We start from the raw sequence: 17674 nt of genomic DNA on the forward strand, positions 1-17674 counted from the left end.
CCTAGAAATTTTAGGAAGAAGTGAAGCCACAAGAGAAACCCGAAATCTAAGTATAAACTTCCCATGAATCCTTGGATGATCCTTGAGTTACAAATATAGGTAAAATGCCAAGAAAGCCAGAGAGAGGGAAAAAAAAGCAGCTGAAAGGCTGGGAGAGGGGGAGAGATGAACAGAGATTTCAGCGGTTATCTGCCATATGGAAGTCAGGTGGGAGTCTGAATCCAGCCATTTAGGGCAGGTTGGTAAATATATTAAGCTTTCCATTAAAACCCCTAAAAAGATCACACCTTAGAAGTAAAGACTAAGTCACAAGAATATGAAATTCCCCTTGAGTTAAGGGAAAAGCTAAAATAGACTCACCCGAACAACACATAAAATCAAGTCTACACATTCTTGGGGATCTGTTAGTGATTTAACTTAATTTCAAAACAAAACTCAAGATTTGTCAGGGAAGATAACAAAATCCAGTCTCTATGGTATATCCCAACATGTCTAGTTTAGTAATAAAAGATTTCTGGACATGAGAAGAAATAGGAAAAATAAATGCCTATAGTCAAGAGAAAGAAACTTAGTCAATAAAACAGACCTGCAAATATCCCAGATGTTGGGTTAAAAATGATGGTTATAATTAATAATGATAACTATAATCAATATATTTAGAAGTTCACAGGAAACAGCCAAAATATCCTATAATACGTAAATGGCTGGGCTTCCCAGGTGGCACTAGTAAAGAACCCACCTGCCGATGCAGGAGACGAGAGACATGTGTTCGACCCCTGGGTCGCGAAGATCCCCTGGAGGAGGGCATGGCGACCCACTCCAGTGTTCTTGCCTAGAGAATTCCAAGGACACAGGTGCCTGGTGGGTTACAGTTCACAGGGTCACAAAAAGGGGCACTGAAGCAACTGAGCACACATACAGGTGAATGGTTAAACAAACTATTATGCATTCACACCGTGAAGTAATAGCCCGATAAAAAGTAATGAATCACTGATACAGGCAACAGCTTGGCTGGATCTCAAGGGCATTATGACAAGTGAGAAAAGTCAATCTTAAAAGATTATGTATGTATGATTGTGTTTATATAATGCTTTTAAAATGACAACATTATAGAGTTGCATATAAGTTAAATAAGCAGGGTGACTCACTGGAAAATACCCTGATGCTGGGAGGGATTGGAGGCAGGAGGAGAAGGGGGCGACAGAGGATGAGATGGCTGGATGGCATCACTGACTCGATGGACATGAGTTTGGGTGAACTCTAGGAGTTGGTGATGAGCAGGGAGGCCTGGCATGCTGCTATTCATGGGATCTCAAAGAGTCGGACGCGACTGAGCAACTGAACTGAACTGATACATACTTACATTAATATCAGTTTCCTGGTTCTGATACTGTACTACAGTTAAGTAAGATGTATTCAGTGGGAGAAACTGGGTGAAGAATACACTCAATCTCTCTTACAAAGTGCTATCTTTGCAACTTTCCAGAAATCTACGTAATTTCAAAATAAAAAGTTTAAAATAAGGGCCATAGGGAAAGTTTAACATAATACATGAAGAGATGAAACGTATTAATTTCTCAGACTCTTTTTGTGACCCCATGGACTGTAGCCTGCCAGGCCCCCGTCCATGGAATTTTCAAGGCAAGAATACTGCAGCAGGTTGCCATGCCCTGCTCCAAGGGATCCTCCCAACCCAAGGATCAAAGCCTGCTCTCCTGTATCGTAGGCAGATTCCTTACTGTCTGAACCAAATAAAGAAATGGGAAGTATCCAGGTAGGAATTAATTTATGTTGATGCCCTTGTGATTTGTTCTCATGACATTCTGTGCTTTTCTGCCTTAAGACTTACCACAATATTGAGTATGTGTATAATTAATTTATGTGTGTAATTATTTTTATAACCTCTGTCTCTTTATTAGACTCCAAGCTTCCCCAGGATAGACACCAGGGTCCAGTCTACTATGTTTATTGTTCTTTCCTCAGTGACTAGAATTGAGAAAATACCAAATAAGCACTTTTTGAATGAATGACTGCCAGAGAAGCCTTTTCAAGTCAAGATGAGCTCTTAGTTACCACACAGGGTGCTGAGTGTTATATCACAGTGTTTTATAAAATTCTTATGTGTTTATAATAAGCAAGAAAAAGACATTATCTGTGGCTCATTTTAGCTTCTCCTCCAGACTTACTGTTTCTATCAGTTTGATTTTTAACAGTTCTTCAAGTGTACTTTCTATCAATCTCTGCTATTCTTTCTGAATCACAGTGATATAACATCAGAAAAATAGAATCTTCAAATGAGTGTTATGGATAAGATTTTATAAACTTCTTCAGATTTAAGTGGAATAATAATAGGCCAGTACTATCTCAAGGAAATTATAGGCGTCCCTGTGGCTACCTGGGTTTTCCAGTTCCTGACTTCCTTGCTCTCTTCTGAAACGGGCACAGGCAGACAACGTGTCAGTAACAAAGCAAGCGCATCGCGGCATCTGTTCAGGGCGTCATCTCCAGCAGGGATGTCAATAATACAACCTGTATGGTATTTTAAAATGCTACCCCCTGGTTAAGTTTAAAAAATAGAAAATATTAGATTTTTCCTTTAATATAATGGTTGGATGATCTCCCTCCTTCCTTTTAGATGCTTATAAACTGCTGCATTCAAATGAACTATATATTCTAGTCCCAGACAATGTTTACTTAAGGGATCCTTAATAATGGCCTTGGTACCCTAGAGCATTGAAAGGCAGTGATCATTTATTACACATTACTGTCAGAGTCATGGCTGGGCAGTACTGTCAAGGAGTATCTGTATTGAAGCTTCAGAAGTACTTGCTTTATCTTGATTTATATCTCCACCTCTGAACTGAAGCATCTTTTCATATGAGTTCCGATGCTCAATCAAGACATTAGGATAGTTTCAACCTGTTAGGTAGTAAAGACTGCAGATTCATAAACCACTCAGACATCATTTGAAATAAGAGATGGTATTTAGAATTTTGAAGGATAGATTTCTCAGTACAAAGAAGTTGTAAGTAAACTACTTCAGAGCCACTTTTACACTAACTTGGAACAAATACGGTTATATTGCTAGCCACGATGCCCATTTGCAAATAGATCCAGCCAAGATGGAATGATTGCATGGGTGGTCTTTGATCAAAGACTGATTCAGAATCATTAGAAGTCATGGGGGACACTGGTGAAATCTGCCGAAGAGTCATGCCCAGTGGGCAGGTGGAACCCTAGTCAGGAGAGAATTTTTCCCTTCACAGTCAAATGTTGATACTGTAATCTGGCTTCTTTCCTCCCATTCCTATTCTCTACAGTTAACCATCTAAACTTTCAGACCACTTTCTAAATGTAAATAAGCTCTGTATTGTGGCTAATTCCAGAATATAAAATGCATGTGAAAATAGGCTTCATAAAGGTAAACAGCTCTCCTTAGACCAGCTTGATATGCATATATTAGCCTTTGAGCCAGGGCCCCACCCCACATCACTGCCTTTCCCTCAGCCTTCAATGAAAATTTAACTATTCCAACTTAGCAGCTTGGATTCTAGAGAAATCCAGATAGGGCCTTTGATTTCTGAGTTTGTATTAACAGTTCACAAACTTCTTTAGCCTTCAAACCCTTGCCCAAATCTGGTGTGGTCCATATTTTGTTCTCTAGTCTTGACTTGACATACCTAATCACCAGAGCCTTCAGCAGTTTAACAGTCTAATTTTCTCCAGAAATCTCAAAATCTCTCTCTCACACACACCTTCTTTCTGGCATCTAGCCTCCAATTTCTTCTATACTCAAACAACTAGGATTCTTCTGTGAATGAGAGAGAAGTCTATCTTACTGGCTTAAGAAAATCTAACTGGCTAAAAAAAAAAAAGAGGTCAGAGGACTTTGGGGGCCCACACAATTGGAAGGTCCAGCAAAGGTTTTAATTTTACATGTGGCTAAGTCTAGATGTTTAAACAATGTCATCAGAGAGCATATCTCTTCATATCTTAATATTTCTTTCCTTTATGTTAGTTTTATTTTAGTAGATCCTTCTTTCATGGTGTCCCCAAAGTTTATAGTATCAAAGATCTTCAACCTCAATGCAAAAGTACTTTCTTATACCAAATAGTTCCAACCAAAAAAAAAGAAAAATCCCAGGATTGAGTCTTTTGGGACCAACTTGAGTCACATTCTCATGCAGAAATCAATCCCTCAGGAAGATAGAAAATTAGATACCCAGGTCTAGGTCACAGGTCTGTCCCCAGAGCCTAGTAGATGCAGTCAGGCCCTCCTCAGCCACACGCAACAAGCGAATATCCAGGCAGTGTTGTCAGAGGAAGGTGAACGGACTCGGACAGGTCAAACCTACAGGCACCCAGCAGACCCAGCCGGAGCCTTTGCCTGAAGACAACATCCAGTCTCCTCAACGTGGAGTCCAGGCCCACTGTGGTCTTCTGCTTCCCTCCCCTGCCAGACTTCTCTTTCTTCTCCCGTCCACTGACACTCTTTGCTCCAGAAGTTCAGCTCACAGTTTTTCCTGAATGCCACGTTTTCACTCTTCGGAATCTCTTCATGACTTGCTCCCTAGTGAACTCTTGGCTGAGGTTTTTCCTCATTCCTCAGGCTGAGTCGGTTCTCCTCTGCTACCTTTCCACTGCACTTTATGCTTAACTATTTTTTAAAAACAAATATGTTTTAAAACATATGTTTTATGTAATGACTTTATACTGTATGAATACTCTGTGCATTGGGGATATAGTCAGCAATGAATAAAACAGAAGCCTGCATTTGGATGAGGGAGACAGGTAATCTCACACACACAACTGTATCACCCATCAGCAGTGAACATTACACACGTAAGGAAACACACACAGTGCCAGGTAATCATAGATGCATAAAGCAGAAAAGCAGGCCTCGATGCAGACGCTGTGTCTTCTGGCCTTGATATTCCAGTGCTTTTCACAGAACCTGCACAAAATAGGCGTTTAAATGACTTTTAAAATAATAAGTAAACTAATAAATTTATTTTAAAACCAAATAGGCATGACCTTAGAATTCATGTGTAACTCGTAACATTTTTCCTGTTATATTCCAATGACTACAAAAACAAAAATTTAACCCTTTCCCAATATGCGCACTACTTGGTACTTTGTAGAATTTATATATATATATATATATATAATTAAATATATATATATAAATATATATATATAATTAAATATATATATATAATTAAAAATATATATAATATTTTTTAGTGAAGGACCTTTATTCTAACGAAGGACTGTTATTTAGTGGTAACAATGACGTATGGTATCAGTGGATAGCATGGACCTGAGTTGATACTTTAAGTGGCCCTAACAAATCTTTTCCCAGCAGTTTTCTTCTCCTGACGTCCTTATTTAGAATCCAAGCTGACTGATAACTCCACACTGCCTTTCTTCCATTGTCTTCTCTGATTGGGAGGAATAAAGTGGAGAAGTGGTGGGTTGATTGCCTTAAGCAGCCTTGGCTAATGCAGTAAGAAGATTCTATCTGATGAGATGCAGTAACAAGGACTTATCCACTTAGATGACATATCCACAAATTCCAAGATGTCCACACACATATGGACACTACACACTCTAAATATCTCCTTTACAGCTGTGTGAAAAACAATTATTATTCTAGCCAAAATCACTCACTCACTCTCTTCTATAACTGAAGAGTAAAATACTACCCTTGACATTTTAAATGAATATCTAAACGGGCTTCACTGAAGATGAGTTTTTAAAAATGGCCCTTATTTGTATCATTCAAAATTGACTGAATTTGCTGCTTATAAATAATTTTAAATTTAATTGTAAAAAGCAATCATCTCAAATATTGGGCCTCCCTAAGCAATCAGTGAACACTTTATCTAGGTATAAAATGCTTCTATGTATAAAATAGTTTCTACTTTCTTGTTTCCATCACTTTCCACTCAAAGCTCAATAAATTCCCACTAACATCAACTTAGGAAATCAGTCCCCAACCTTCATATCACGTATCCCTCAGGCTTGAACCATGCGTGCATATCTGCGTGCTAAGTCGCTTCAGTCAAGTCCGACTCTTTGCAACCCTATGGATTGTAGCCCACCAGGCCCCTCTGTCCATGGGATTGTCAGGTAAGAATACGGTAGTGGGCTTCCATGCCCTCCTCCGGGGATCTGCCCGACCCTGGGATTAACCCGTATCTCTTGCGTCTCCTGCATTGGCGGGTGGGTCCCTTACCGCTGGTGCCACCTGGGGAGCCCACTGAACCATGCATGTCTGTAATCAACTCCTGGTCACCTGGAAATGAAATAATTTCTGTGGGTTATCTATCTGCCAAGACTTCAATTAAAGCCAGGTACACAAGAGCTAACTAGGACCCTTGAGATGTGTCTGTGAAATGCCGATTGGGAAAGTCTTAGTCTAGAACAAAATGAGCTCAAACTCATAGTTTTAACAAGTTTCCCAATGGATTTGGATGCACGGTAATGTCTGAGAATCACTACTCTAGAGATTCTAGCTACTCAAGTGTCCTTATCCACTGAACTCAAACAGAGCTCAGAGAGTTTCTCATTCATTTACCTAGCCCCTCCTTAGGACTATCTAAGGTTCGGTTCTGAAAAAGCAAGGAGGATATACAGTAATGACCAATAGCAACAGAAAAGCAGCTATTCTCCTGGAGCTTACATTTCAGCTGAAGATTATTGACAAATGTGTATATAAATGCGTGATATAATGGCAGATGATAATTATGGTGAAGAAAATGAAGATTTTCTTCAGGCAGCAATCTAAGCAACAGCATACCAGGAGGTAGGAACAGCAGGCGACAATGGCCCGAGGACGTAGGCGCTTAAACGGCAGCCAACCAAAGCCGGTGTGGCTGGAGCAGAGAGCTAAGAAGCAGAGTAGCAGGCAATGAGGACAGAGGTGCCTGTGGTAGCCAAGTCACATGGTGATTTGTGGATCTGAACGAGGAAATTGGATTTTATTCCGTGACTTTGGAAGTTGCTAGAAGATTCAAAAAGAAGACAAGTTCTGTTTTATATTTGAAAGGATCACTGCAGCTGCTATGTAGAGAGAAGACCACAGGGTTTTGGTCCTGGAAAAAAGGAAGATAAATTATGTGGCCAGAGGTGATGTGGAGAAGTGATCATAATCAGGATGCATTTAAAAGCAGAGCCATTACAACCTGCTCACACACGGGATGGGAGAAACAAGGGAATGAAAGGAATTGAGGATAAAATTTATCGACTGAGTAAAGTTCTGGGAAATTTGCCAGGTGTTTCCTTTGTTCCTATGAACAAATTACATAATGTTCCCAAATTGCATAATGTTTAGATTTATGTAGGTTCATGCCTAACCTTCTATTGCTTCTTGAAATGGTATTTCCACTTCAGCCACTATATCATCAGAAGAAGCAAAGAGGTATGCAGATCATCTCCAGCAAAGCTCCCATCCCCCAGCTCCCCTCAAAGGAAAAATGTTGCAGGAATCTGAGACCAAAGGGCTGGGGTCTGGCAGCTCTGGTGAGAGCTAAAGGCTGACAGCGACATCACAACTGCGGTTCGTTACCTGAGCGGGATCAGCGATGGAGCGTGCGGCCGTGTGGCTGTCCACGCTCTGCAGGCGAAGGCAGCGAGCGCGCCGGACAGCTTCATTCAGTCCATTGGAGGCTTCCAGTGGGCAGCCCACCCTGTGGCCAGCATCGCTTCTCTTGGCTTCCTCCCCTGGACTTCAGAACCTCTCAGTAAATGGAAATCTAGTTGAATTGGTTAATAGCAAGGAAATCACTTTCTGTTTGCAAAGTAGATTGAACCCAGAGGTATTAAAGGAGATTTTAAAATTGCCACTGAAAGCAAGATTATACTTTATTCCAACTACACTGTAATGAGTTCAGCTATTGAAAATATCCTAAACAGTTCAACTTAGGTAGTGACAACATTTTTAACAGCCCAAGGGACTCTTTGGGAATGTTGGGGGCAGAGAGAAGCAGAGGGTGAATGAGATGAAAGGGGCAGAACAGAGGTTGAACCTGAACTAGGAAATGAATGTGCGCATTCACTCGGGGTTTCTGCTGAGAGGGAGCACGGCCAGCAGTTCAGTGCTCCCTGGGCCACAGCCCGCCCGATTCTTGCCGTCCTTTCGCATCACTCAGGGTTCTCCAGAGAACTGGAACCAACGGAAACAGAACCAGCACACTTGCAAAAAGAGATTTACTTTAAGGAACTGGCTCATGAATTTGTGGAGATTGGAAAGTCCGAAAACAGTAGAGTGTGCTGAAAACTCAGGCAGGATCTCTGTTTCAGGTTTGAGACAGAATTTCTGCTCTGAGAAACTTCCGCTCTCACTCTTGAAACTTTTAAGGGATGGGATAAGGCCACCCAGATCATCAGGCTAAATCTTATTTAACAGGAGCTAGATGAAAATGTCAGTCACATTTACAAAATACATTCGCAGCAACATCTAGACAAGTGCTTGACCAAATAACTGGGCGCTATAGACTGGTCAAGTTGACACATAACGTTAACCACCATGACCTTTCATCCCATTTACTATCATCCATTCATTCAGCAGGTATTTACTGACCATGTGTATAAGTGCCAAGCACTTTTCTCAAGTCTGGAGAAATAGAGAATAAGACAAAGTCCTTGCCCTCCTGGAGTGATATTCTAGTGGGACATTGGGTGGGGGCAACCAGTTGGATAAGAAAAGAGAGAATCAAGAGTTCTGCTCTAGCCTGAGGTGCCTTTGAAAGTGAGAGTGGAAGTCACTCAGTCGTGTCTGACTCTTTGCAACCCCATGAACTACAGAGGCCATGGAATTCTCCAAGCCAGGATACAGGAGTGGGTAGACTTTCTGTCTCCAGGGGATCTTCCCAACCCAGGGATGGAACCCAGGTCTCCTGCATTGCAGGTGGATTCTTTACCAGCTGAGCCACCAGAGAAGCCCAAGAGTGCTGGAGTGGGTAGCCCATCCCTTCTCCAGCGGATCTTCCTGACTCAGGAATTGAACTGGGGTCTCCTGCATTGCAGGTGGATTCTTTACCAGCTGAGCCACCAGGGAGACCCTTTAGACATACGTAAGCTGCCCTGTGAGGAGGGCCTGGCAGCCCACCCCAGGATTCCTGCCTGGAGCATCCCGTGGACAGAGGAGCCTGGGCCACAGCCCATGGTGATGGACACGACTGAGCAACTATCCCTGTGACTTCACAGGAGACGGGGACCAGTCACAGCGTTTGTAAAGGAGAGTACAAGATTAAGGAGCTTTGTTAGTAAGGATTTTTGAATTCTAAAATGTAGGGTGTGATGCTCTCTTGCTTGTGGAGGAACTGATTCCTTCATCAGTGTCTGGAATAGTGCCCAACACAAAGTAGGCACTCAACAAACATTTATTAGACAGAGAGCACGATAATGTTGATTTAACTATACAGTAATCGAATCTGCTTTCAAGGGGTAGCTTCAGAAATGGTCTCAATATTTTATATGCCAAACCACTTAAAGCTACGATTTCTAGCCAGTAACAGAATACTTAAGGGATTTGCACAAACTAATAGACATCATGCAATTTAAAAGTGTTAATACCTTTGAGTTTGCACCGAGGTTAACAAAATATCTTAATAAAATGTAACTTGTTTGCCGTGACTTGTGCTTAATGAGCAGCATCTGTATGCTTCACTGGCTGATTCTAAATTCTAGAAACTTGTTTACTTTAAAGGGATTTCATAATAATGTAACTTAACGATGCATACAATACAGATCAAGTGATTCCATTTTACAAAAAAACTTTTTTAGAATGCTGTATCTTCTGCCTGGACTATTCTCCATAATGAAAGTTTGTCAAAAATTAGAAACAAGCCGTGAGATAACCTAGTGAAAACCTCTCATTTATGGATGAGGAGCCTGAGTTAATAACAAAACCAAGATGAGAACAGTTTTCAGCTTCTAGTCCTTGGCTCTGTCCTCTCCCCACCCTCTAAGATTCAGTACAAGCCCCAGGTCCTCATGAAGCCTTCTGTGAATCCCAATGATTTCTCACTTTTATGAACCCTAATCATGGTCTCTACTATACCACTGGGCATTTGCTTAAAAACTTTTGTCACTTTCAATATTATGCCTTATTCTTGTATCTCTAAGGAGATTATTATCTCAAGGACAAAATGCATGTTTGATGATTCTCTTGACTGTTTCACAATCAAATCACATGCATTACCTTATCTTCTAATGTACTTGTCCCTTCTTTAATGAATCCAAGAATTTTCTCCTTGTCACTTCAACCCTGCTATCCTCTTTAGTATCAGAAACTTCCACAAGCATGACTTTTTCCACCATAAATTTACACTATATTATACGTGTGTGTGTGTGTGCGTGTGCGCACGCATCCTTGATGCCTAGCCCTGTAGCTGGCACATAGTAAGCAATCAATAAAGGTCGGGAGAGAGGGGGACAGAGAGAGCATGCCTGAGGTTACTATCACAGCTACACAGAGGAAGTAAAATTTAAATTGAGCCTTGAAGAAAAGAGAGTTGGACACAATTTTGTGACTGAATACCAACAACAATCTGCAAAGAGGAGAAAAAAATGATATTTGAGATAAAGAGTATTGTATGTTTTAACTCCAGATTGGTTACTTATTTTTTGTTAAATCTTAGGTAATTTACTTAACCTGAGTCTCAGTTTCCCCATCTGCTGAGCTAGAATAATGTTATATATTTCATAGCATTCTTAAAAATACTGAGATAAGTTACACAGTAGGATTTAATAGATAATAGTTACTAACAACAATGTCAAAACATAATAATAATTCCTTGAATAAAGAAACCAATAGATGTCCTAGGTGAGGGCATAGTGGGGAGCTTCATTATTACAGCAAAATGCTTCAGAGAGAAGTGATGACAGATGAGAAGGAGAGGGAAACAGAGACCAGATTCAATCACCATTTCTCTCTCCGACCAACTAAAAGCTTAAATCTATCAACTGCATCACTAAACTCACTGCAGGAGGTGATGCTGGCCAAGGGCTGTGAAGTGGTTCATTCTCAGCAAAAACCACATGAACTCTGACTCAGACAGAACGTGGGTTGTCATCTCAGGTCTGGCACCTACCAGGATGTAAACTTGAGGCTGTGTGCTGTTGTAAGACTAAATGAGTAATATAAGTGAAGCATCTACCATAATGCTAGGCACATGGTGGGCACAATAAATCCTGGTTATCTTGCCTGTGATACACCGCGATCACATCTCACCTTCTGTACTTCTCTTCCTCTCGTTTGTCTCTGCCTCTTCCCAAGGTTCTCTCTTTCTTCATCACCAGGTTCACTGCTTGCCTACTAAAACCTTTCAACAGTGTTTACTGAGATCAATGTCATTGATGGAACACTTATAGAGCACTGACTATAAGCCCGGCACTGTGCTAATAACTCTAGAGTCTTTATTTATTTACTTACTTAAGTTATTATTTTCTTTATTCACCTGCTATATTGCCCGTGGAGGTACTTTAGACTCATCTGCATGAATGAGCCACGTCCCCTTCAGGTAAGCTAGTTTGCAAGTACATCATCTTTAAGTTAAAGCCACAACGTGTTAGGCCAAAGGTACTCAGAATTCCTGTAGTTCCAAAAGTGTGTGTCTGGGCATAGCATAGAGAAAAACCGGGAGACCTGGATTAGGTATCAGTGGAACGCGTGGAAGCAACAATGAGCAACAGTGGAGAGATAAAAATCAAAGTATAGCCAAGCATATCCTTCGGACCAATGACTCCATTCCACTTCTGGCAATTTAGTCTGGGGAAATAACGATGGGTATGAACAAAGATTTAGCTAAAAGGTGTTCTTTGCAGGCTTATTTTTTATTTATTCATATTTTATTGGAGGATAACTGCTTTGCAGTGTTGTATTAGCTTCTACTGCACAACAGTGGGAATCAGTTAAGTGTATACATATACCCCCTGCCTCCTGAATCTCTCACCCGACCCCAGCCACCCCAGCCCGCGAGGTCATCGCGGAGCACCAGGTTGAGCTTCCTGTGCTATATAGTAGGTTCCCACGAGCTATCTATTCAGGTTTGTTTATTTAATAGCATGAAAGCAAAGCAAGCCGTAACATCTAAAGAGATTGATTCAGTTATGGTTTATCCATATAGGCTACGAATACCTTATGTCACAGAGGAATATTTATTAACATGAAAAGATGACCAGCTTATACTCTTAACTGACAAAAGTAGATTACAAAACAAAGTATACTAGCTGAGCTTGTCTGTAAGCATAAATGGATTAAAAAAAAAGACTAGAGGTTTAGCAATATATTAAAAATAATGGACACTGAAGGTGAAATTATGAGTGTTTAGTTTTTAATTTTAAAACAAAGTATACTAGCTGAGCTTGTCTGTAAGCATAAATGGATTAAAAAAAAAGACTAGAGGTTTAGCAAGATATTAAAAATAATGGACACTGAAGGTGAAATTATGAGCTTTTAGTTTTTAATTTTTTTCCTGATTGCTTTCTAGTTTTGAATGTTTCCATGTATCACTTTTGTAACAAGGAAAAATGCCATGTACATATACACATATATGGTATTTTTTCACATACATATGGCATTTTTTGTTTTATATGTAGTTTATTTCTATGGATTCAATGAATGGTAGTTTGGAAAAACAAAAATTACATAATCTATATATAGCATATAAATTATATATAATATATATTCCATACACACATACTGTTTTGTGAGTGCAGATAAAAAATGGATGGATGGATGGATTAGATTAATCATAGATGCATGATGGATCACAGACAAACTGTAGATTAGATTGACTGATAGATGATGGATTAGATAAATAGATAGTAGACAGACAACAGGTAGGTAGATAAATGATAGATAGATGTGCTAAATAGCTTCAGCTGTGTCTGAGTCTTTGCGACCCCTTGACTATAGCCCACCAGGCTCCTCTGTACATGGAATTTTCCAAGCAAGAAAGAATACTGGGATGGGTTGCCATGCCCTCCTCCAGGAGATCTTCCTGACCCAGGGATCGAACTGGTGTCTCTTAAGGCGCTTGCATTGGCAGGCGGGCTCTTTACCACCAGTGCCGCCTGGGAAGCTTAGATAGACAGACAGACAGATGGATCCCCAGGGGACAGGCAGAACCAGCCGTCCAGCGAGACGGTGTAAGGAGCCCGGCGCAGCACCACCAGCGTCCTGGCAGCTGTGCCTGAGACTCTCTCTCTCGGCCAGGTCGATGCGCACGGCAACATCCTGCTCAGCACCCTGGAGATCAGGAACGAGGCGAGCGGCTCGGAGGCGCCCTCGGGCGCGGCAGACCCCAAGGCCAGCATGTACGCCTACGACAGCGCCAGCATCCAGTACCGGAGGCCGCCGAGCAGCCGCGAGGCCTGCGGGCGCGCGCTGGACCGGCCCGGCGCGCACAAAGGGCGCATCCGCAGGCGCGCCTCGCAGCTCAAGGTCAAAATCCCCGACCTGACCGACGTGAACGCCATAGACAAGTGGTCCCGGATGTTCTTCCCCATCACCTTCTCTCTTTTCAACGTCGTTTACTGGCTGTACTATGTGCACTAAGGTCTGTCCCCATGGTCCTAAGCGACTTCTTTCCGCTTCTCTCGGTTTTTAACCCCACAGGTCCCTCGCAGCGATGCTGCCGTGCTTTTTGAGGTAAGAGGTTCACCGTCCAGTTGGTTTTAGGTCCTGCACATCAATTTTATCACTGCACCATGTTTACTTCAAAAAGAAAAAAACAAAACTATTTTTTTCCAGTCTACTGTGGTCCAGGTTATCGGCTCTTTCAGAGCTTCGTTAATTGCCATGTTTACAAACACACACACACAGAGAGAAATTAGATAGGTAAATCGTTAGCAGTTCTAGTCGCCCTGGATTTTATTGTTTTTTAAACGCAAATGAAAAGAGAGCTCAGCCCTCGGTGTGCATGGCCTCCTGGTGAGCTGTAACAATCTCCTGCTGCCAAAAAACAAGACAATTTCCAGGATCTCAGAAGAAAAAACACAAAGCCATTGATAAGTTACAGATCTCCAGGAAGAAGGGAAAATAAAAAGGAGCCTAGAAGAAGGAAGATTCCTTTCCACTCTCCATCTTCCCCAGGTCCATTGTAGGAGTCCCTGCTCCACAGAGAAAGGGAGAGATAGGCAAGCTGGAACCCAAGTTATACAAACTCAGCCTGCCATCTTCACTCCACCTTTAAGCTGGATATTCTGAAAAATGCTTCTTTCTCAGACTTCCAGGGAGATTTTAAAATTAACATGAGAATCCAACCTGGTGGCCACTGGGAACATTTTTCTCCTCTTGTTAAGAATGAGTTTGGGGGGGGCAGTGACTAATTTTGTAAACTATTTCAAATGAGCAGCCCTGGACTTATTTTCTTAGCCTGGAATCACTTGACTTCATGCCATGAAGCCATGGCGTCACATTGTCCTAGTTCCTCCTTCAGAAATTAAGAGAAAGGGGGCTGGGGCAGGTGGGTTTTGAAGAAAGGAGTGGTAAGAATTTTTGCTTGAGAAAAATATTGCCCTTTCCATGAGGAAGGCAAGACGTATGTGCTGTGAAAAGGGTGCCTGGGCAGTTACCTGAACTGCCAAATCTTTAATCAAATGGTATATATTTCTTAGCCTTGCAGAGAGCAGTGTCTAACGGTGACACGCTGGCTGTGTAATGCTAGTTTCTCAGCTAGCACAGTATGCCTCTGCTCTCTGAGCTCTGGATTCCAACATGTGAAACGAATGTGTCAGGAAATGCACATATACCCACTTTAGTCTCATTCCCCTTCAAGGCCAGATCTCTATTTTACAGAAAACCTTCAAAACAGCAAAACCACAGATAGCAGCATCACTGAGCCTTCAGACATTTACAACAGCCCGTAAATGACAGCCCTTCTCTACCATAGTTACTGCTTCTGCCTTATCTCTGCTCATGGGTTACTTTGCTCATCATAGTAGGAGTATTCCCTCAAGAGCTCAACACACAATTCTAATCAAATCAACCAACTACCATTGAGATTCATCTCATTTATGTCATTAAAGCCTCATTATTTGTGTGCAGTGTGTGTTCAGCCTGAGTATGTATATAAGAATTCTATATATTCATTTGCAAGATGATTGAGTGAAACCCAAAGTTGACTGACTAGTCATAAAGGCAATTTGGGACCCGATCTACATATGTGGTATGAATTGAGGTAATAATAGGGAGGTTTGCCTCATTTGATGACCGGGCTTTCTTCCTAAGGCTGATGAGGTCCCCTGTTTACAATAGCATCAGCTGCTAGAGATTATAATCTTAATTGAAAAGAGGAGGGTGTATTTGCACTGATAAATCCAAGGAGAGAGTTATAAAGTGTTCTTTTAGAAAACAAGAGGAAAAGAGAACCCTCAAATTAAAAAATGGTTATGCTATAGATAATATATGTTAGTAAGAAAATAAAACCACTGCTTTAATTGGACAAATCATTTCAGTGGTTTCATGAGAAATGAATCAGGCATGGGGACCAAATTTCATTTGTTTTCAGTTGTACAATCATAGTTCCCTGGTCAAGGAAATCTCTACCCTCTGGGGATGAAGCGATTCATTTCAGAACTCTGATTAGTTAGTTCCTTGACAGGGTGAGATGCTTTTCCGTAGTGAAATGCCCAAACAGAGTGGGATGTAGCCATACCAGTGATTGTAAGGTTAATATTCCCAGTGACCACCCAGGAACCACCATGTAGTCATTTATTTTAAACACAGAATGGAAGACTTTTGGCTGATACCTAACAGGAATGAATCATTTTGATGTAAAAACTCTTTTAAAAGTGTTTAAGGATGAAATGCTAATTCAGAAGTGAAGTATCTGTTGATCCGTGTTCCATAGCAAAACAATTTCTCTTTATTTACTTGTGTAGCTCACTCTTCTTGGAAAAGGTTGAGTAATTTATAATTTTATTATTATTATCTTGCCTTAAAAGTCTGAAGAATTTGATGCCTGTAGTTTTAGATGTAAAGCATCTCGGAGAGAAAAAGAACATTTTGAATTCTTATCTCTTATCCTTTGTAAAATGTAAAACTAGTAAGCCTGAATCTATTATCAGGTACAAAATGGTGTCACGGTATTCCCTTCTGGATGTAGACAGACACAGCAAGTAAGACACAAATCCTGTTAAATATCTCTGATTTTAGAGGCAATGACAGCCAGAAAAATTGAAAAGCTGCCTATTTCTAATTAATAGCCTCTCTCCCCACTTCCTTCATCTGGATACTTCCTAGCCAAATCCTCTCCTCCTTGGTCCCCACCCACTCTCTTTCCAGGATGAAAAGTACACAGAAAAAAATTCTTCTCTGCCTGTCTGCCTTGTCTCACCCCAACTGATGGACATAAAACATAAAAGTTGCTAGACTTTCTCAAGTACCCTCAAACTGGTCCCCATTCCTGAAAGATTCAGATCATTACCTTCTAGAGGTGTTACTGTTTAAAGGTTGTTTTCTTTTAGCCATGAAAATAGCCATAATCTCGTAAATTATCCAGGTGGCAGTGGAGGCTAAACATTGCATGGACTCACTCTCTCATGCCACAGTCACATCCCCGGGACCCCATGTTCACAAACTGTGATATGAACTGTCATAGACTTAAGCTGTGTGGACCCAGCAGAAATCTCATCATTCATTTGACAATGATGACTACACACTCATTTCTGCCAGTCAAGTTTCTTGACTTAAAAAATACCAGGGGTGAAGTGTGCATTATACTCACCAGCTTTGTGAGGCAAAGACCCAGGTAAAGATGTATTTTGGGCTTGAAGTATCCAGGATTGTTGCCTCCATCCTCTCCATTGCCAAATAGCAACAGCAGACTGGTTGGTGATTCTGTTGACTAAATGATATGTGTTTTCATATATGCCATGTTTATTGTGCATTACAATCAATGAAGGATCTTGAAAATGCAAAGAGAAAATGTGGTGCAGAGAATAAAGTTTGGTTTATGGATCCAAGGATAGGCTTTCCTTAAAAAGCACTATGTACAATACACAGAAATGTTGACTAAATTCCATCTTTCTAAAATCAATGACTACTTTATAAATATTCATTTCAGAAAGAGCTCAATCAAAATTTGCCAAGTGAAACAAACAAACAAACTAAAAAAAGATCTATTTATAATGCTAGAAGGAAAAGATCTCCAAGATTTCTTATATGGACCATTTTGAATAGTATTTTACAAAGGGTGATATACCACAATTTTTTTTTTTTTTCCTTTTCTGAACAAAATGTAATCTGAACAAAACAAAATTTATCCCAGGAACTAGGGTTAAAAAACGGGCAAGCATTTGTTCACGTTGGTTCAATCAGCAGTTACTGGGATGAGGAGGACAGAAAAACAAACAACAAGATCAGCAAACAGTCAACACAGAGGTGAAGTTGTTAATGGAATGTAGAATATTATGTAAACTTCCTTGTAAATTCTGTACATAGTTCATTGAACTGTTCCTTGTGGCGTGGTGATCCTCTGCTTCTGGGTGGATGTCTGAAAACTCTGAGCATTGTAAATAATGTCAGCTTAAAAGGCACTTGCTTTTTTTTCATGACGTGAAACGATTAGTGATTTGGGCCCGAACCAGAATCCTTTTGGCTCTTGCTCCTTCTCTGCCATTGTGTGTGTGCAGTTGTGTAGTTCTGCCAGGGGTCTCTGAT

General features: G+C 40.9%; 1 protein-coding gene across 4 annotated transcripts in view; it reads left to right on the top strand.

The window, feature by feature from the left end:
* The window catches only part of GABRB1 (gamma-aminobutyric acid type A receptor subunit beta1), a 400975-nt gene extending 385208 nt beyond the window's left edge, over nucleotides 1–15767 (top strand). For all 4 annotated transcript variants that reach the window (XM_065907309.1, XM_065907310.1, XM_065907311.1 and 1 more), the window contains one exon: nucleotides 13226–15767. In XM_065907309.1, coding sequence (XP_065763381.1) covers nucleotides 13226–13567 — 342 coding nt within the window. In that variant the 3' untranslated portion in view covers nucleotides 13568–15767. The remainder of the gene's footprint in view (nucleotides 1–13225) is intronic.
* The last annotated feature ends 1907 nt before the right edge of the window (nucleotides 15768–17674 follow it).

Source organism: Muntiacus reevesi, chromosome 16, assembly GCF_963930625.1.
Source record: "Muntiacus reevesi chromosome 16, mMunRee1.1, whole genome shotgun sequence".
In the NCBI taxonomy this organism is placed as follows: Eukaryota; Metazoa; Chordata; class Mammalia; order Artiodactyla; family Cervidae; genus Muntiacus; species Muntiacus reevesi.